The sequence below is a fragment of the Cupressus sempervirens genome, chromosome 10 (genome assembly GCF_028749045.1).
Source record: "Cupressus sempervirens isolate cs-2001-9-10 chromosome 10, ASM2874904v1, whole genome shotgun sequence".
Classification (NCBI taxonomy): domain Eukaryota; kingdom Viridiplantae; phylum Streptophyta; class Pinopsida; order Cupressales; family Cupressaceae; genus Cupressus; species Cupressus sempervirens.
The window spans coordinates 181269964-181292059 of NC_143127.1; the positions used below are offsets into that span (position 1 = coordinate 181269964).

General features: G+C 36.2%; 1 protein-coding gene across 2 annotated transcripts in view; it reads left to right on the top strand.

The window, feature by feature from the left end:
• Window positions 1–872: 872 nt before the first annotated feature.
• The window catches only part of LOC149533232 (Saccharopine dehydrogenase), a 131718-nt gene continuing 110494 nt past the window's right edge, over window positions 873–22096 (top strand). The window contains exons 1-5 of one of the 2 annotated variants that reach the window (XM_089805429.1): window positions 873–1295; window positions 4762–4859; window positions 6428–6510; window positions 6654–6780; window positions 7323–7398. In XM_089805429.1, coding sequence (XP_089661555.1) covers window positions 1042–1295; window positions 4762–4859; window positions 6428–6510; window positions 6654–6780; window positions 7323–7398 — 638 coding nt within the window. In that variant the 5' untranslated portion in view covers window positions 873–1041. The remainder of the gene's footprint in view (window positions 1296–4761; window positions 4860–6427; window positions 6511–6653; window positions 6781–7322; window positions 7399–22096) is intronic. The other variant, XM_089805428.1, reaches the window with a different exon arrangement.

The window sequence follows — 22096 nt, forward strand, 5'->3', positions numbered from 1 at the left end:
GGAATTTGTTACTGATTCGAATGCAGGGTTGCGCCTGCCTTCCACTCTGTTCCTTTGCTGATAATATTGCATTTTTCAGACAGCTTTGTTTTTCTGCATTGCCTCTATCGCAGGAGGGTTTCTAGTTTGCGTGATAATTATTTTTGCTATAGATTGCTTTTTTCACTTTCTGTGCTTTTCTCGCCATTTTTTTACTTAAGCTCAATTAACGTGTGAATGTTCATTGTTGTGCAAAGTTTATTTCATGTTAATAGTTTTATGTTGCAACCTGGTATGAGCTAAATGATTGCTCTGATACTCAGTATATTAAGAAACGACGAGTTTACAGTTTGAAGTAAAAGTTGACATAAGTTTGAAGTATAATGTTTGATGACATACCAAGTGATTTATTTGAAAGATTAAATTGTTGAAGTCGGTACTAAATTTATATCCAAAATTTGTCAGATACCAAATTTGTTAATTCAAAATTGAATTTTGTTGATGGGAAAATGAAAATGAACATTTGATTTAATTCCAATTCCAATTCCAATTCCACCTATTGAAATGGAACTAATAAATCTTCATTTCAAACTAAAATAGAAATTCAAAACTTATATTCCAATTCAAATTTGACACGTCCAAACCGAAGATTAATTTTTAAAAACAATTTATTCCTGCCATTTCTGCAAATGACCCTAATCTACTCATTCGACAACCCCTTTATTTATATAAATTCACAAATTTCAAACGTGTTCCTTATGTGAATAAAGCAAACGGCAAAATTTAGGGACGCTGTCCAAAAGATTGTTCCAATAAAACAGGTTTAATAGAATCAAATAATTCAAATATTGTTCCAGTAAAGCAGGTTTAATAGAATCAAATAATTCAAATATTGTGGAAAAAAGCAGCTTGTAGCAACGGTCAGCATTAACCGGTAGACGTGGCAGATTTTTTCTCCTAAAGAAGATAAACAGAGTTAAACGACCACAAACAAGATGTCTCAGCACTTCGCACTGTGTTGTAGGAGCAGACGCGGGACAATCCAATTGCGGGAAAATTCAAATGCCTAGAACAATGCAGATAGGCTTTGCGATGGATGTCCCTATATTTGATTCATTCGTGAAGATACGCAATGAGAATTTGCATTTCAATAGGATGGTCTGTTGTAGCAGCAGAACATCCAGTGAAGCCGATGCAAATATGGGAAACAGGAGAGTCCTTATTTTAGGGGCAACAGGTCGGGTTGGAGGCTCAACTGCTAAATCTCTTGCCAAAAATTGCCCTAATCTGCAGCTGGTCCTTGCAGGCAGGAACAGGTAACATAGCTTACATTAGCGATTTCTATACATTCAATTCTAAATATATTGTATATAATAAGAATTGGGTTCTGTTGTACTCGAGGATGCTCGAGTCCAACACTTGTTGAGAAATCTTATCACGCGGTTTCAGCCTACATTGCATTGCATATAATGTATATATAAACTTATCCAAGCTTTTCTTGGACAGGGTAAATTGAGTTAATTCACTGTTTACAATTTTTGGATAACATGAAAGGCTATCTATAACATCGCGTATCTCCAGAAAAGAAAACACAAGATATTGAGTTACGTATTTATTAGGATAAAACACAAGATATTGAGTCAATCCGTCTCTACAAATTTAAAACATGTGGCCTAAGCATATCTTTCTCCAAGTTAAAGTCTACTTATTTGAATGCGTTAATCTCCTTCTGCGTGCGATTGTGAGATGAGATAGACATACACGTGAAACAAGGAGTAACTGTTTGGAACATTGAGCTTATATGAGAAATTTTGTTTCTCGTCTGGCGACTTTACTTATTTCTTTATCCTTTCTTTCTGCTCTCTGACATAGAATTAGCATACAGCAAACTTATTTTTGCAATGCGTGCTTAAAACCAACAACCTACAACCTTTAGTCCTGTGGACCATGTCATGATGGCGACCTGGGTCAAAGCTAGGTTGAGAATGCTTCCCGTATTCAGACTGACAGAATAGAAAGAATAGAAACTTCTCAGATATGGAACCTTAGCTAGGTCAATTCGCGGGACCATTTCTAGTCAGGATGATGCATCTCTTGTTCGAGCTGACTGAATAGAATCCCTCAACCTAGAACCTAAGCTTAATTGTGATCTAAAATTCTGAATGATGATGGGGTGTTCCCAATGCATAAGGGAGTAGTGGCGAGTTGCAATTTACAAGACAGAAAACCAAACCTTATGATCTAAAAGAAATATCCTGTGAAAGTTTTTTTGCTAGAAGCCATTATTGTGATAAACAACTTCATATTGACCTGAGGAGCAGGATAGAGACATGTTTAACCTTTAACCACTAACCATGGGAGGAATGCGGCAAGTTGCAATTTACAAAACAAGACAAAACAACAAACCTTATAACCTAAAAAAAATATCCTGTGGAAGTTTTTTTTGCTAGAAGCCATTATTGTTTTTATATTGACCTGAGGAGCAGGATAGAGACATGTTTAACCTTTAACTAACCACGGGAGGAATGTACTTATCAAACATGTAACTCAGAACAAATAGATGCTAATTGACATGAGATATTTTTACTTCTCTTGTTGAAATATCAAAGACATAAATCACTCCATTGTCTTTTCGGAGACAAGCTTAGCATCTGCTAGCATATACTGCACGTGGAACATTCCTGAGTTTCAGTAGCAATTTTATGATATATGAAATCTTAATTAAGACCAAGGGTATGCCATGGAAATCTCCTTTATGGTTGGTCTTAAACACATTTAGGAACCTGTAAAGGATCATCTATTGAACCCTCCGTCACTGTTTCCATCAGGTGCATAGCTCAGAGATTTACACTAGCAAACAATTTCCATGGTCAGTGGCATTTGATGCATGGTTCAACTTATGAGAAAGCAACCGAATCTTGTTAGTGGGGGCACACAATGTCCTTAGTGCCTCAAAACCTCTAAGCAAGAAGTAGACTTATTTTTAAAGCACAAGATAATCCATAGGGTGGCCATTTTGAATTTTGTATCATTAAATATAGTCACCTACTTTTTTACCAAGCTATATTCATCTTAGTACGGTTTGGCCCACCCCTGATCTTTTTCTAGATTATTTCTGCTCTTCAGTTATATTTCTTCAAACATGTTGCTTGCTTTACCCTTAAAATTGGATATCCAGATCAACAGGGAAGAAGGGGATGCATTTTATCGATATACATCTTTCAGTGAAGGCTTGATATGTCTTACATTTGAATTGTACAAATGCAAGTGTTTCCTGCTACAAGTTTGTCTTGCTTCAAAATGGGCTCTTAGCATATCCTACATCATTACATTTACTCTTTTAGCCTTTCTAGTGATTTGAGGGTGATCACTAATCTAGTTTTAGCTAGAAATCCAATGCCTTTTTCCATGTGTAGTTGGAATTCTTGTTATTATTGAATTGCTTAAATTATTTCACCAGCACCAATATCTACTGTGGCTGGGATTAGTTATAAGGTATCTCACCTAACGCTTACTTTTGTCTTGTGGCCAAAAGACCTTTTCATAGTATTGAATATCTGTACTCCCTACCCGTTCTTTGTAGGAAGTCTTCTCGATGTGGTCCCCATTGTGAATCCCACTGCCATCATCTGCGAGCTTATTTTTCTTGCTACAAACCCAATGCCTCTTTCATGTATCGTTGGAATCCTTGTTACTGTTGATTTAATTAATTTGTCGGCTAGCACCGATGTATCCTTAGTGTCTGCTGTTAAATATCTCACATGACAAATCACAATTCCTTTTGTCTGATGACCAAAAGACTTTTTCGCATATTTAATATTTGTACTCCCTTTCTTGTGTTTTTCAGGAAGTCTGCTCAATGTGGCCCCTGTTATGAATTCCACTGTAATAATCTGTGAGCTTATTTTTTCTTGCTTCAAAAGTCAGCATAGCTGATATGTCCTGAAGCTAGAATACAAAACCAGACTTTTACAACTAGACAGAGTAGAAGTACCAGGTTATTTTATTAACTATATGAATGCTAGGGAAAAAAGAGGATAATGGCTTCAACATCAACAGAAGTAGTTTCATTGAGTAATAGAACTCATTCAATGAATCGTCAACTTCCATTTGTACTGTTTTTAGATTTTTAGTTATAATTCTATCACTAACTTGAGGTTCCCGATCATAGCCTTCATTACAGCTACAACATCGCTGATAATAACATGTTTCAGCTGTAGCTTGCTATGATGTCACCAAACCTGCCGCACAGGAATCTGCAGTTCCATATAAATCAGTGTTTCCTCTTAGTGGCTTCTGAAACTTCAATATTAAAACTCCATGTTGATGTGGAGCCTTTTCTTTATAAATATTTTTTTATGTGGTCCTAGTCTTCTAGGACATTCGTTTATTTGGTCTTACACTATTATCAGGGAATGCATTTCTTGATTTTGTCCTTTTCCTTTTGCCATCTACTACTCAAGCAACCAATGGGCTAAAGTTTGAACTGTGCTTAATATTCTTAAAAATGTTGACTTAAAGTAGTTGGTTGGATTTGACAGCATGTGGGTTTGGCAAACTGTGAGTTAGGAAGTTTGCTGAAGTCATATTAAGGGTGTTTCTATGTGCATGGTTTTTATGATTTTTCTGTGGAATAATTGATTTAGATAAAACCATTTATTTCAGAATACACTGTACAATTCTTAAGATATCTATGATAAATACCCTTTTTATTTTGGACATGGCATAATAATGAAGCAGAGTTTGATTAACATAAAATGGGTGTTTATTGCATGTTTTAAGGGAGAAAGGGGCTAAGCTAGCAGCGGAGTTGGGTGCGAATGCTGAGTTTTGTCAAGTCAGCCATGATAATATGAAATCATTGGCAGCAGCTTTAAATGGTGCTTGTACTGTCTGTTGGCATTGTTTCGTTTTACATCATATCTGCACTTCCTTGTGAGGTTTGTTAGTGTGAAAAGGATGAATTTTATATAATGTGGAGTATTCACTGTAATAATGTCTGGATGTTGAATAGTGATTATTATTTGCTTGATGGATTTTTCAAGAAAATATGTGGTTGTATCATTTTCTCACAAATTTTCGATAATTTTCTTATGAAAATATGTTTCCCTGCTGTTAACTTAGAAATTTGTACATTGGTTTTAACTAGTGGGATGTAAGACTAAGAAAGTAGCATCACCTACAAAATAAATGACCTCTAGGCTTCCTCTTTAATTCTGTTTGCTACTACTACAAGGTAGCAAGTGGCAGTCAGGATGGACAATTAAGAAATAAGGACAGATTTGTTCATGCATTGCCTATCAGTGACACATCTGTTGTTTCATTTTGTATTTTAATTTGTAAAGTGTGTGAGAGAATGAACTCATCTATGCTAATCATTTAGCTTGTCAAATATTCATTACTTTTACCATTGTTGAAAGGAGGAAATAAAAAAGGTTCTATTATCATCATCAGAAAAGTAATACTACAAGAAGGCGTAAGATTCATCTTTTCCCTTCAGAAAACATCTAGGTTCAATTCTCTTCTTACATGCAAAATGTGTATTATATCCTTTTATATGATCTCATATTTTTAGGGTTCTTGTTGCTTTTTGAATTATACCACCGTCCTTTAATCACTCATCTCAACTTGTAGATAAATTTGACTAATGATTATATACCTTTTGCTTATAAACACCAATCAATTATTGCATGATTTACTTATTTATCTCTGAGCTTATTAACTGAGAAAAATCCCTCCCCTGCTCATGAGATGCAAATACAAATGTACTCACGTGATTATTTATGCAAAAGCTAGGACACATCCTACCTATAGTATTGGTGTCTCTGGTATTTTCTTCTCAGTGCTCTACTTTAACACTATTTTGCCATTTGGACTGTGATGCTCAAAATTATTAGTAAATATATCTGCTTAGTCTTCTTTTCAAATTAGAACCTGGTTTACTTTGTGTGAAGTGTACCACAGTGGAGTTAAGTTAGCTGAAACACCTTCACTTTTTATTTCTCAAAAAGACCTATGAAATGATTCCATGTGAAACTGTCCCCATGTGATCTCTCAAAGGGAGTGAGGAATTTGGAGTTTGAGAGCGTGTATAGTAGCAGGGGGAGGTGGGAATGGGAGAGGGAGGATTAATTTACATTCTAAACAAGCAGAGTAACTTGGAAAACTGAAAATACCAAAGTAATAATTAATTTACTAATGATGACAGGTGTTTCCAAGCTGCATCTTAAAATAACTTTTGGGACTATCTTCCTATCATAATAAACCAACATTTGATGTCTGTGGAATCATTATAATAAACAATAGAGAAGTAATGTCTCAGGATGGACCTTTTGCCACTTGTTTGCCATGATTAGATGTATAAATGATTGAATCTATATAATATTCTGAGTTAGAACTTTCTGGTGTTTCTTTTTTCCAATATCTGAGCCATGGTATGGTAATGAAGGTGTAGATCTTGTCGTTCATACGGCAGGACCATTCCAAAGGGAAGAAAAATGCTCAGTTCTAGAAGCTGCAATTTCTACTAAGGTGATTATTTTGTTCTTATTATATATCTTTTGTGTATGTCTCTAATAGTAAATATCATAGATTGATTCATTGAATTAATATTTCATTGAATGCCTTGTTTTTGTTGTTGCAACTTTCATTCTTAAAAATTTTCCGTTCTGCAGACGGCTTATATAGATGTATGTGATGATCGGAGCTATTCATGTCTGGCAAAGACTTTTCATGAAAAAGCTGTAGCTGCAGGTGTCCCTGCTATCACTACAGCAGGGATTTACCCTGGAGTGAGCAGCTGTAAGCCATCTGCAAAAGCCTTTTTTCCCTTTTCAGGATATGCATTTCATGAAAAATGTTCTATGTCAGTAAAATTCATAGCTGCAGTTATTTATATGCTCGTGTGGAAATATGAGCAGTATGTAAAAGCATATGGCGTAGTCCTTTTGTTCCTACTGGTTGTTCTAAAATGGTAAATTTCTTTTGATATATTTACTAAACTTGGTGACCTTATTGTCTTAACTGTTAAATTTTGTAGGAGTTGCTTAGAATCTTGTTTTGGCTGTTTAGAATAACATTTGTTCATCACTGTAGAAAGGTTTTTGCAGTTTGCATGACTACTTAACTGGACAATTGCTGGGATGCATTTGAACTCTCATTTTGTTTGCCTTAGAGAATAAATTATTCTTCAGTTTTGGCTTCTTCTGATGATTCCTTGGCACCCATATTGAAGGAATACAATCAAATGCAGAAAAATGAAGAATCAATAATATGGATATGATTTTGATTTCTTGGTTTTAGCATCTACACTGACATATGACATTTTGCCATTAATTTGACAGTGATGGCAGCAGAGCTAGTGCGCCTTGCAAAAACAGGTTCTACTAAAGGAACTCAATCTGAGCCGGAGCGCTTACGGTAAGTTTATTGCAAGTCTTCCCATTCTCTCTCCCAATTAAATGAAGAGCAGGAAAAAAGATAGAAAAAAACTTATGAAGCATAAAAACAAACCCTCAAACAAAAAAAACAATTATGGAAGAAAAATTGGTGACAGATGTTAAATATTTTCTTTTATTTCATGTTTTCCTGAGAGTCTTTTTGATGGTGAATGCAAACTTTAAACGAATATCCGTTCTATCATGTTCAAGATCAGTTCTATATCTGTAACACAGAGGATGCCTGCCACTTTGACGATCACACATAAACATCCCATATCATGGTTGGAATGTTGCAATTGACCAAATCAGGTCATATGGTATAGTAATTCTGAATTACACATAATTTTAAGGCCTAATCTCTTTTGATTCCATCTCACCAGATACACCATTCTTGAAATAAAGCTTCCACAAAGAGATAGTGCTACATTTAGTGAGATTAGATTAGGTTGTCATCTCAATATGACTCGGCATTAATTCACCTTATCACATAGCTAACCCTTGACAAAATGTAAGGTCCATCTTTTTGACTGTCGTGAATTTGTGTTCTTATCTGTTCTTAAGATCTTGCAATATGAAACAATGTTCAAATAGTAGTCAGGGTAGGTGATCGAGAACTACATCAACATCTTCAGTTACTGCAAATTATTCCGATTTTGTGTCTTGTGGTACTTGATTCCTTTCAGGTTCTTGGATTTAATGTCCCTGAATCAAGATCTTAATCAATTTGCATTTTTAATAATATTTATGGATATTCAACTGAAATTAAAATACGATTTTTGGAAAAATATGTACTTTTTTTCTAATCTATAAAACGTGCAATTAAATACTAATGTACAAAATTAGGCTAGACAATAAAAATATAAATTTTCAGACTGAACGTTAGCTGAAACTGAGAATAGAACACTAAAAATAATGCTGATAGAGATTATGCAATTAAAATGTCATGGGAGGGCAAGAATATTTTACAGCATCCAGCTTTGCAGTTGCTTGTGGGCAAGCATCGCTGAGAGGGAGGATTTGTCATGTCCTCTTTTTAGCTCTATCTAGCAGTGACATGAGAGTTAGCCTATTATGGAGTCTCGTAGGTTGGCAGTGGTGATCAGGGGCTTAGTCAGGGTTTTCAGCATCCGGATTTGGTATTATAGGCAGTAGTAGATCAGTTGAGAGTAGTTCCTTGATTTTAGGAGGCAGTTCCTTGATTGTAGGAGGAGATTCCAACCTTTTAGGAGGTGGTGATGTTTCCAGAGTTGAGGTTCTATGAGATCACCCCCTGGTCTCAATTTTAGTAGATATGGGTGTGTTCCCTATATTTTAGGAGTATCCTTAAATTTGAGGGTGTGACTGCCAGTTGGCTCAGGTTGTTCGGCATCAGTAACAGGCAGGTGACAAAATCAGTTTTATGTTTTAGAGGTGTTTGAGTTGTTCCTTGGCTACTTGGAAAATATTTTAATATATTTAAATATTCTCCTAAGTTAGCATTTTAATAATTCAAATAAGGTTAAGTGTTTAGCCATTTTGGAGTAATAAGGAGTTTTCTGGCTCCATTTGGATCGATTTGCCAATGTGTGATAGCTCATTGGAAAAAGCTCAGTCTCTAGTATTTGATAATCACTTGCCAGGACTTATTTGATGCTTGGATCTATTTGTCATTAATAAAGTAACGATTTCCTTCTATTTGGACGCCTTTATTAGGAAAATAATGTTATATTATAAAGTTCAAATGCAATCCACTTTAGGGTTCTTTTAGGGTTCGAATTGCCTTGGAGAGGGGATATAAGGAGAAGGCAACCTAAAGAGGAGTATCTTTTTATCATTTTATCATCCTATTTTGGATGCCATTGCTCTGGAAGAGCATTCCTCACCTGGGACGCCAACCCTAGTGCTGAGAGCAGATTTGTTGGGATATAGCCTCAAGAAGATTAGATTCGAAGGTTCCTATGCATACAGTTTGATTAGGGCAGTGGATCGGTTTCTTGTATTGTAGTTACACTTTGCAGGCAGTGGATTTTTAGGGAAGGCGGCCACTTTGGTTCAGCCTGACACTTATTACAGCAGCTCACCTGGATCCCATTTTCAGTTGGCATCCATCTTGTTTGAAGCACATCTGTACTGGTACTATTCTGGAATAAATCAGACTCTGTTGGTATGGTTTTAGAATCATTTCCGGATTAGTATGTATTGCTGCATATTATTTCTATCACTTTTATTTATCAGTTGTTATTTATTCATTGTAATATCTATATTCTGAAAAATACAAAAATAAACAACATTCTTCTGCAACTTCTATCTAGCTCTATAAGATCAAAGAAAAATTTACAAGAAAATATAATTTATATAATTAAATATTATAGCAGCAGCAAAGCAAATATCCATTTGGGATATTTCAGTGGTATCAGAGCCTGACCTTTCTAGCTTGTGGATTTGATTACAAATCTATGCATCCAAGATCTGAGATACAAAGATTTTATATGCGTAGGAGAGCTCAACTTGAGCAAGGTTTTTGAATTGGACAGGGAGTTCCTGCCAGCCTGTTGGGTTAGTTGCAGGTCAATACCATGGCTAGAATGAGAAATGGGTGCACTAAGGTTTCATCTCCATCAACAGGTACAAGTAAGAGGCCTCCTTTCAATGATGCAATAATGAACAGCTACCATCAGTATTGTTCTCTTCCTAAGGAGATACAAGACATGCTTGCATTCACACAATTTATGGGTATATCAGATGCCGATGATGGTTCGGTATCCAAAAGTTCATATCAGCAACAAGGAAGGAAAGAAGAATCAAAGGATAGAAAAGAAAGTAGTGGGAGAGAAGATAAGTTAACAAAGGAAACACGAACCAACAATAACCAGCAAGAGGAATTACCAGATGAAGATCGTGAGGGGGTATCAAAAGAGGATATTGAAGAGAGCCCTGCTCTTCAATGGCAGTCCACATCCTTTGCTTATGTATTTACACATGTCCCTAAGCTTATTTTGGAGAGCCAATTGAAAGTTGGTGAAGAAAATGTCATTGTAGCCTTGTCACATTTTGATAGTTCCCACAAGTTAGTAGAGAACTAGATTTGGAAGGTCCAACTTGAGGGAAGGCATAAATGTAAAGAAGAGGCTTCATCAATCTCTGATTTGCATGTGCTTAAGACAACCATGGAGGCAATGAAGAATAATTACTTAAAACTCCTTTCGGATAGAGATCATCTTCTTGACCTTGGTGTTATTTACTCTATTGCTTTGAGGGGGAAAGAAGAGGAGATTGATCAACTTATTTCAAAACTTTTACAGGTTAGAGAAACTTTGGGAAATTCTCAAGTAGCTCTTGTCATGGCAGAAAATTAGATTGAAGAACTTAGTAGGGAGTTGAGTTTAATCCATGCTTTACCTACAAAATCAGAAAATCAGTGGGAGGAACATTGTGTGGAGCTGAGTCTACTACATTCTACTTTAGCCCAATTAGAAAACCTGCCTCTTGCAATAGCCAGTTCAGATAGACAACATATTCATGAGGTGAATGAGGAAGAGGAACCACTTGATGATACATTATCCAGTGACACCAGTAGTTCCATTAATACTGAGAATATACAAGATGATTCCAAAGAAGGTATAGAGGAGGATTCCAAAATTCTGAGTTTGGATAGTAGCAATTTTACTTCCCATTCTCATGAGTTTGCTGCCTATAGTCTTGAAGAAGTTGGTGACATACATTCAGTCATTGCTGATAACCTCTTTTCTGAGATGAGTGCTGATTTGATATTAGTTAACTCACTCTTTGAATTGGATGATGAGGAGGCTCTTGATCTTGATGACACAAATGGTATAAGGAGCGCAATCTTGGAGTATGGTTGTGAAGTTGAGCATACACTTGGTGGGCCGACCACTCAAGAGTTGTCCCTTATGGGCATGGATGACACATATACTTTTGTTAAGAGGTGGCCTCATGGTTTCTTTGATGGGGTAGAAATGACCTTGCTGATTGGTGACTTTGTACTCTTCAATCCATTGAGGATTAGTGACTATCCTAGTGGGGATCTTATGACTCATCCGAGTTTTTCACTGTCTACATTAGGTTTTCAACAGTATGGGAGTGTTGGGAGGTGCCCCTATAGGTTAGCGATGGAGTGGGGAGTGTTTGTTGTTGATTGGAATTGGTTTGATAGTATGTTTGATATCACTTGTGTTGCTGGTCAGAGTTATGACAATGAGATAGGGTGGCCATTGTTGATAGTTTTTGAGCATGCAAGATATTATTCACCCATAGTTATGGTGTCCCGCACAAACAGAGTGTTACTTGATAGTGATGGTGATAATATGAAGTTCTTCTACATCACACATAGTACGACATGTGTTTTGTTATGGGACCTAGGTATTGATTCGTGAGATACATCACTTTACATAAACTTCCATATATTGCTTCATGGTTTGGAGTGTTTGGGCATTTTTGTCAGAATGGAATAGCTGGTTGTATGTTTGAGAGATATGGAGGGTCGCATGTTTTTTTGTTAGTTTACCCGACTTGCATCAGGTCCAAGGATTGTTAGTAGGGACCTCATGGAAAGACATTGGCAATATGGGTTTGCACATCTATTTAGACAGGTGCAATATGAATATGTTGCATTTTTTTTGAAATTGGTTTGGAATCCAGGAATCGATATGTATAATATATTCCTCCGGTGGATTCATGGTGAGATGCTACACTTTGAAGATCTTGATGTTTATATTAGAGTAGCGCGACAGAGGACATGGGTGCGTTGGTTGTACTTGGGCAAGTATTGTTATAATACTACGTATTATACGTCGATTTCTATGACTCCATTTAGAGCCCTCTATGGTTATGATGCTCTATCTTTTGTTGATGGTGATTAGTGATAACAGGGTTCCTTTCACATAGGATTGGGTACAATAGAACCAGGACATCATGAGATTCCTTAGAAAGAATCTTTAGTAGGCATAGAATCAGCAGAAGGTCTATGCTGATCGACACAAGATTGAGAGGATATTTGAGGTGGGGGATATGGTGTACCTACGACTGAAGCCTTACCGATAGAGCACTTTTAAAAGGGGTGGAGCTGAGAAGCTTAAACCTTGTTTTTATGGACCATACAGGATTATCAGGCGTGTTGGAGAGGTTGCGTATGAGATGGAGTTACCATCTGGTAGTAGGATTCATAATGTGTTCCATGTGTCATGTCTAAAAAAGGCACTGGGACAACATATTATATCATCTCCAAATCTTCGAAGAGAGGGAACACGAGTTGAGAAGCAGTGTGATTCGAGAGTATCTGATTCGTTGGGCAAGAATATTTTACAGCATCCAGCTTTGCAGTTGTTTGTGGGCAAGCATCTCCGAGGGGAGGATTTTTCATGTCCCCTTTTTAGCTCTGTCTAGCAGTGACACGAGAGTGAGCCTATTATGGAGTCTTGTAGGCTGGCAGTGGTGATCAGGGACTCAGTCAGGGTTTTTAGCGTCCGGATTTGGTATTATAGGTAGTAGTAGATCAATTGAGAGCAGTTCCTTGATTTTAGGAGGCAGTTCCTACCTTTTAGAAGGTGGCGACGTTTCCAGAATTGAGGTTCTATGAGATCACCCCCCGGTCTCAATTTTAGGGTGTGTTCCCTATATTTTAGGAGTATCCCTAGATTTGAGGGTGTGACTGCCAGTTGGCCTAGGTTGTCCAACATCAGTCACAGGCAGGTGACAAACTCAGTTTCATGTTTTAGAGGTGTTTGGGTTGTTCCTTGGCTACTTGGGAAATATTTTAATATATTTAAATATTCTCCTAAGTTAGCTTTTTAATAATTTAAATAAGGCTAAGTGTTTAGCCATTTTGGAGTAATAAGGAGTTTTCTGGCTCCATTTGGATCGATTTGCCAATGTGTGATAGCTCGTTGCAAAGAGCTCAGTCTCTAGTATTCAATTATCACTTGCCGAGACTTACTTATTTGATGCTTGGAGCTATTTGTCATTAATAAAGTAACGATTTCCTTCTATTTGGACGCCTTTATTAGGAAAATAATGTTATATTATAAAGTTCAAATGCAATCCACTTTAGGGTTCTTTTAGGGTTCGAATTGCCTTGGAGAGGGGATATAAGGAGAAGGTAACCTAAAGAGGAGTATCTTTTTATCATTTTATCATCCTATTTTGGACGCCATTGCTCTGGAAGAGCATTCCTCACCTAGGACGCAAACCCTAGTGTTGAGAGTAGATATGTTGCGACGTAGCCTCAACAAGATTAGATTCGAAGGTTCCTATGCATACAGTTTGATCAGGGCAGTGGATCGGATTCTAGTATTGCAGTTACACTTTGCAGGCAGTGGCTTTTTAGGGAAGGCGACCACTTTGGTTCAGCCTGGCGTTTATTACAGCAGCTCATTTGGATCCCATTTTCAGCTGGCATCCATCTTGTTTGAAGCACATCTGTATTGGTACTATTCTGGAATAAATCAGACTCTGTTGGTATGGTTTTAGAATCATTTCCGGATTAGTATGTATTGCTGCATATTATTTCTATCACTTCTATTTATCAATTGTTATTTATTCATTGTAATACCTATATTCTGAAAAATACAAAAAGAAACAACATTCTTCTGCAACTTCTGTCTAGCTCTATAAGATCAAAGAAAAATCTACAGGAAAATATAATTTATATAATTAAATATTATAGCAACAGCAGAGCAAATATCCATTTGGGATATTTCATAAAATTAAGGAAGAAGAACCTAAATCCGAAACTCAATAATAATCAAATATTATTATTTTATTTGAACCTATATTTGAAAATCTTTCGCAAAAAATATCTGAAATGCTTTCCCCATTAGTCACAATTTTCTACGATGACGAAAGTTGAAGTGCATGGTGTGGCCAACAACTTTACAAATGTGGTATGATATCTAGTAGTTATTTCTGAGACCTCCAAGAATGATGCAGGATCATTTTTATATCCTTCTTTAAGTTATACAACATGTTTCAGCAGCATCCACTAAGGTTAAATGATATACAAGAACAGCTGGAACAATTTTACTGATACTGCTGTAGATTAATGCTTAACAGAGTCCCGGCAGGACGCCATAAAACAATCTTTACAAAGCCTTTAGCTCCATTCTAATTAATATGGCAGCTTCCAAACATTAACTAATATGTTATGAAAAAACTGCAATCAATCATTTAAAGCATAAATGACAATCCTTGTTTGCTATGTGAGACTTTGTCCCTTGTATGACAGCTTTATTACATTAAATTATTCCTACAACAGATTTGTAGCCAAGCATAAATAATATTTTCTGTTTCATAGCATAATTAATAGAGATTTACTTTGACATTAGAACCTAAGTTACCAATTTGGGTATAGTTGTGGGTACGAGATATGAGTAGTACAATTAATTTTAATTGGGTACATGTGCAGCAATATGTATTTTCAAACTTAAAAATTATAAGAAGAGTAATAAATGATTAAACCATATTTTCGATAAATAAAATAATGATAATACTCAAGCAAAGTTGCATGGATACAGATACGTATACAAATATAGATACGGTATTGGGTACGGATACGGCGATTTTTTAAGACCCCCAATATGGATACGGCTGGACACGACATTATTAAATAACTCACTTACATATATTTAACATAGTTTTCTAAGTTATTGTAGGAGATTTTCATTACTTCAAAGTAATATTGACATATAAATGCTACAAACAATATTTATAAGTTAATTTAACGCTTTACAATATGTAAACATAGTAGAGTTGCATTAGAAGGTAACCCAAAAATGGGTTGCTGCAATAGAAAAACATTTTATTTGTCTTTCTCATTCGGTATAAGTTTTGTTTACACTATTTAAAAAAAAAATTGCTTTAATATAGTTTTTTTTACATTGATTAAAGGGAAGATTTACGTCAAATCTTTTAAACAAACAAATCCCATAGTATTTGGTACGGTTTGAAAATCAAGTTTACTAAGAAGACATGGGTACAATATTTGACGTGTATCTAGGTAGTATTGGATACGTTTGCAAATTGGATATGGGGATACTCGCGCCCAAGGAGGGACAAGGGAGTTTCCGGCAACTCTGTACTCCAGTCTCAAAATGTCATTACACAATGTAAATTCAAATTACAATAGATATTCAATATTCAATATTCATTTTCTTATTCATCAAAAGCATCAAGGTGAACATTAGGTTCAACTTCATTCCACCCACAATGCATTAGATTGCAATTCCCACTTGCTGTGCCAAGTGCAAGGGCTGTTAGATGATCATCTGTAGAGATTTGGGCAAGCTGTGCAACTATAGCATCTAAATTAGCATAGTCAGGGGCTACATCTCAATTCGTTGTGACACCCTCATTGTATTCAGGTTTCTTATGGGACAATGGATGAAGGTTCGAGTGTATGTACATAAAATCCTCTGCTTTTTTATATGCCCTGTTAAATGGGATTAAATTTCTTTCAGATTTGATCTATCTACGTCTTTTCAATTTACAGAATATAATTTGCTAATCTCTAAATTCTGTTGTGCAGAGTGTGATCAGAACTCAGTCTTTGTGAAACGTGTTTGCAAATGATAATTCAATATTAATAAATACTGGATATTGATTTGAAATTCTGAATCTGATATGTATAATCACCAAACTCCAAAGGGCAGAGCATTTATTGATTTCGATGCTCTTCTGCCTGATTGGTTTGAGAATATATAATCAATGGAGAGTCATGTCCATGAATGGACATGTCTCCACAAAGTGGAGGCATGCCCATTCAGGACATGCCTCTTTGTTTATAACTATTTGTTTACCAAATAAAAAGGCCCGAATACTAATCAAGATTATCACTAGTTTGCACTCAACCAATGTATATCATATCGCCGATCTGATATGAAGAATAATCAGACTTCAATCTGATTCATTCAGTCAAACATTTGATCATTGCTTGATTAGAATGTGAATAACATAAAATAACAATTTTAGAGATAGAATCGGCAAGTGCAGATCAATACTATACTTGGATTCAAGAGGTTTTATGATCTGATACGAATGATGATAAATTTCAAAGAAATCAATATTATTCTATGCCATATTGTAAGAATCTACACTTGGGTTGGCAAATTAATTAAGTTCTGACTAGTGGAATTGCTACAAACAGTTGGTGTGTAACCCTCATAAAAATACTGATGCTACTATACTATTGTCTCATTGGATATTAGCAAAAGTAATACATAATCCAGAACTAACTTGTAAATAGACATGACAATAAGTTCAGTCTCACGTTATGGCAGAGTGTATATACCACTGTTATCAATTAAGAATAAGTGCAATACATTTCATTTCAATACCAAAATGAATCAAATGCATGACTAAAATACGCATATGTTCATATGATACCAACATACAACAAATGGGAAGAACCTGGCAATTTCTGTGATGGGTAGAATGAGCAGCTCGCATGACTAGGTCTGATGAACTCCATGTCCCATGAAGTTCTTTATGACAGCTGTTATCCTCGGGTATTTCCAGCAATCTGTTTGTTAATGCCTTGAGAACACGTCTGCAGTTGAACTGTCTGGCCTTCTAACATCACCACTTGCCATCATACATTCTCTCTACACCATCCAACATCTGCTCTCTGTTTGCAGATTTACTTGGCTGCCTACCCTTGACTGCTAACCCTTCCAATCCTTGTCACGGAACTGGTCTTAACGCTGGTAACTGCAGGCCCTGTTGGGTTAACACAGGTTCAAGATACTTGGATGTGAACCTTGCACAATGGGCTTGCAGCTGTTACTAACCACCACTTAATGAAGTGACTTGTGAACCAAGACAACAGCGTTTGATGCTCACGTCAACCAACCACAGTGAGAAGCCATGAACAGTTGCAACACTAGAGCAGCTTCAGAACTTCTCTAACATGTGTGGAGCCTCTGAACCCTGATTTAGCTACTCCAAGGACTAAGTGGAACTTGCACTACACATCATGGCTCTAGTACAGTGTAATGGCAGCAATATGATGGCTGTAAATGACTCTCAAACAGACTGCAGGTCCAACATTGCCACTGTTGTTGATGGTTGCCCAACAACAACTTCCTTATGTCCGATTTATGGCTAGAATGGTACTACTATAACACTTCTGAAACCTATACAGCATCTAGGTGACAACTCCAGCTTGTACAACATTCGTAGTATCATGTATCACAGCTAATATGCAAGCATACACTTCTAGAAGTTGGTCAACTCGTTAAAATACTATCATAGCCATTGCCTTTCCAATCCTAACACCAATCTTCAGATTTCTGCTCTCAATTCTGTACTGATACAGTGGTGATTATGGTCCCCTTTATGCCTTAGTGGATTCAGACTGAAAGCCAACTGATCCTTGGTGTCTAAACATATTGTGTGGAAAAATAGCTTGATTTTCTTCCAGTATAGTGAAGACTTCCAAATGCTAGAAATGTTAGCAGAATTACTTAGAACTACTTTGAAAATGGAGCTGACTGAAGCTTGATTTCAATTGCCGGATTCTGAGCACAACTTTCAATGAGATGCTGGGGCTACGTCCAACTTCTCAAATGTCTTGAGGGGTTTCGATCTCACGAATAACCAGTCACATTTAAGCAACCTTTTTGTTTGCATGATAATATATTTCATGGTGTCAATCCCAATGTAGCTCCACGCTTTTATAACTTCGATATGAGGGAAGACACAAACAACTAGGCAATATGGGATAAAGAGCCAATTTCGTCTTTTAGTCACTTAAGTTACTTTTGTCATATAGTGACTTTAAATCATAAAGTAACTTTACATTTTCACTTTATAATATTAAAGTGACTTTATTATTATAAGTTACTTTATAACTTTATTATAACGTTAAAATATTTAAATAAATCACTTATGTTACTTGAACTTTAATATCTCTTGAAATACTTGTCTGATTGCTATGCTCTCTGAAATAAGAATCTCTCCTCATAATTCCCCATGTGATCAAATACACTTTCTAAAAATTGAAAGGGGCCATCTCTATTACTCCTGACTTACTATACATAGTAAGTATGACAAATAGAGTCCAAATGATACCGAATGAAGGCCAAATCCATAAATCCCTGAATGTTGGAGACGAATCAATTCTCAAAAGACCCTTTAACCATCCTCATTGAGGATTCAATATTAGGCTAATCCATGAAATTCTGATGTTGACAACAAATGTGGACGTTATACATATAATAATGTGTGTGTGTCTATATATATGTATATATATACATACATGCATATATAGATCATGCTATTTTTTTGTTTTTTTTATTTTTTTTGTTTGTTTGATAAGTAAATGACCGAAACCTAGGTTTATATACATCATGCTATTGATTATCATTAATCTGACCAAAGCTATTATCTGCAACACTTCCTCTTAGCTAGGGAAGATTAAGAATCTAACCAAGTATATATCATTGTAGGCTTATCTATTTTGAGAAGAGATATCACCTAAGTTGTGATATCGGATGATCTAATATGCTCAAGAATATCAAGTCACATGAAATTCTTCTTATATATCCAAGTCATGGTATGCGCATTGACATCAAGTCTCATGATGTCTACCATAAGAAATCATGGCATGTCAACGGAAACAATTATCCACCATGATTATCTCATAAGGAACATAATAATCTTCAACTGAAGAGATACTAACTATCATGACATGTCCATGAATATGAAGTCATATGATAGTGAACTAATCATTGCAAAGTTGTTACCTTACAATGTTAGATACCTGTGTTCATTATCTAAAAGATTGTCACCTTTCAATAATGTACATAGGGGGCCCATAAAGTCATAGTCACACATATGACAAAGTTTACACGGAGTCACCACGGATTCTCTCACATGGTGTTGTCATGGTGTCACACACATGGCATCCACCATGAACCATGTCAAAGGGTGAATGCATCATAACTACTCCCAAAGGGTGGAACCAGGGTTTTACTTAAGCTTCTCTCCCAGAAAAGAATTCAATAAAGTACATTTCAAGAAATGATTGATGCTAAGACTCCCTTGTAGCAAGGGCTTTGTTCTCCACAATTTCCAAGCTGGTCTCAAAATGCATAAAGTTTATATTGGCAGGAGACTTGGTGAGAATATCAGCCGTTCATTCTTCAGTGATAATGTACATTGTCTAGATAATGTACATTGTCTAGAAGCCATCTCCATGGTTTACTTCCTCTGTAACACTACGATCCAAACTCATCAAAGATCCAATTGCTAGATCTTCTAGCAACTCCCTCTGTTTCAATCACAACATTATTCACGGCAGCAATTTTTTGTGCACAAATCTACTTGTCTGATTCCATAGTTACACGAGTGAATGTAATAAGCTTTGGATTTATCCCTAGACTTTAGTGACACCAAACATTCATGATAATGTGGCTTCTATTTGACGCTTCAAGTACATGCATCAACCTCATGATCTTCTCCTTCAAGGTTGCCTCTAATAGATTATGAAACTCCTCTTGAATCTGATATTCATCTTTAATTCAGCTTCATAACTTTAAGGATCAAGTTTTCTTTCCCTTGAATGCAATTTCTTAAGCTTCTTGATCCATCCTGAAGGTATTACAAATAGTTGATAAAACTAAACTATCTCGAAGGGAAATGTTAATCATAGAAGCATAAGCATACAATATTTGTCATCCCAATGTATAGCATGAACTAATGAACATTATCCAAGGGTATGAAATACTTATCTCTTACGTTGGTACATCATAGAGCTAGTCTAGATCTGGGTCACAAGACTATGGTAATATTCTTTTCTTTGCTATCTTACTTGTTCCAAGAAAAGCACCAAGAATGTCACAATCATGTATTGTGTATCTACTTCTTGATTGCTATAGTTTCCTTGTCAATAGAGAAGTCATCTAGACAATATCTTCTCCCCCTGAATCAATATAATCCTTGATAGTCAATTAAAGAAGATCCTCTATTTGTTCCTTGATAAGAGGAATCCCAAGCTCAGAGAGTATCCATCTATCACGACTCAGGCGGTAGCACCGTGATCTGCTTCCTTTGGACCAATATTACCAACTTCCTCGAAAGTCAATTGAAGTAGGCCCTCTAGGTGCTCCCTCTGTTATGGCACCATGGCTTGCTCACATGATATAATTCTCCAATGCTATTATTTCCTTTCAAAATCACACTGGAATACTTCCAAGTGATTGTATGTCATGTCCCCTCTTTAGCTTTGTCTAGCAGTGACATGAGAGTTAGCCTATTATGGAGTCTCGTAGGTTGGTAGTGGTGATCAGGGACTCAATCAAAGTTTTCAGCGTTCGGATTTGGTATTATAGGCAATGGTAGATCAGTTGAGAGCAATTCCTTGATTTTAGGAGGCAGTTCCTTGATTGTAGGAGATTCCTACCTTTTAGGAGGTGGTGACGTTTTCTAGAGTTGAGGTTTTATGCGATCACCCCTTGGTCTCAATTTCAGGAGATTTGGATGTGTTTCCTACTTTTTAGGAGTATCCCTAGATTTGAGGGTGAGACTGCCAGTTGGCCTAGGTTGTCCGACATCAGTCACAGGCAGGTGACAAACTCAGTTTCTTGTTTTAGAGGTGTTTGGGTTGTTTCTTGGCTACTTGGGAAATATTTTAATATATTTAAATATTCTCCTAAGTTAGCATTTTAATAATTTAAATAAGGCTAAGTGTTTAGCCATTTTGGAGCAATAAGGAGTTTTCTGGCTCCATCTAGATCGATTTGCTTATGTGTGATAGCTCGTTGGAAAGAGCTCAGTCTCTACTATTTGATTATCACTTACCGGGACCTATTTGATGCTTGGAGCTATTTGTCATTAATAAAGTAATGATTTCTTTCTATTTGGACGCCTTTATTGGGGAAAATAATGTTATATTATAAAGTTCAAATGAATTCCACTTTAGGGTTCTTTTAGGGTTCGAGTTGCCTTGGAGAGGGGATATAAGGAGAAGACAATCTAAAGAGGAGCATCTTTATCATTTTTGTCAACCTATTTTGGATGCCATTGCTCTAGAAGAGCATTCCTCACCTAGGACGCAAACCCTAGTGCTGAGAGCAGATTTGTTGGGACATACCCCTCAACAAGATTAGATTTGAAGCTTCTTATGCATACAGTTTGATCAAGGCAAAGGATCGATTTTTAGTATTGCAGTTACTCTTTGCAAGCAGTGGATTTTTAGGGAAGGTGACCACTTTGGTTCAACTTGGTGTTTCCTTGTAGCAGCTCACGTGAGGAAGTTTGGAGTGTTTATTTGCAGTAGACTGGATTTGTTTTATTCCAGCGGCCTAGGCTTTATCATTTGAACTTGTTTGGCTGTAGCTAGTTCCCATCTTCAGTTGGCGTCAACATTGTTTGAAGTACGTTTGTATTGGGACTATTCTGAAATAAATCAGACTCTATTGGTACAGTTTAGAATCATTTCCAGATTAGTATGTATTGTTGCATATGATTTCTATCGCTTCTATTTTATCAGTTATTGTTATTTATTCATTGAAATACCTATATTCTGAAAAACACACAAAGAAACAACATTCTTCTACAACTTCTGTCTAGCGCTATAAGATCACAAAAAATCTACAGGAAAATATAATTTATATGTAACATCAGGTTCTTCTACAACTACAAAATCAGCTGAATTTTATATTCTAATTATCTGATGAGATATATCT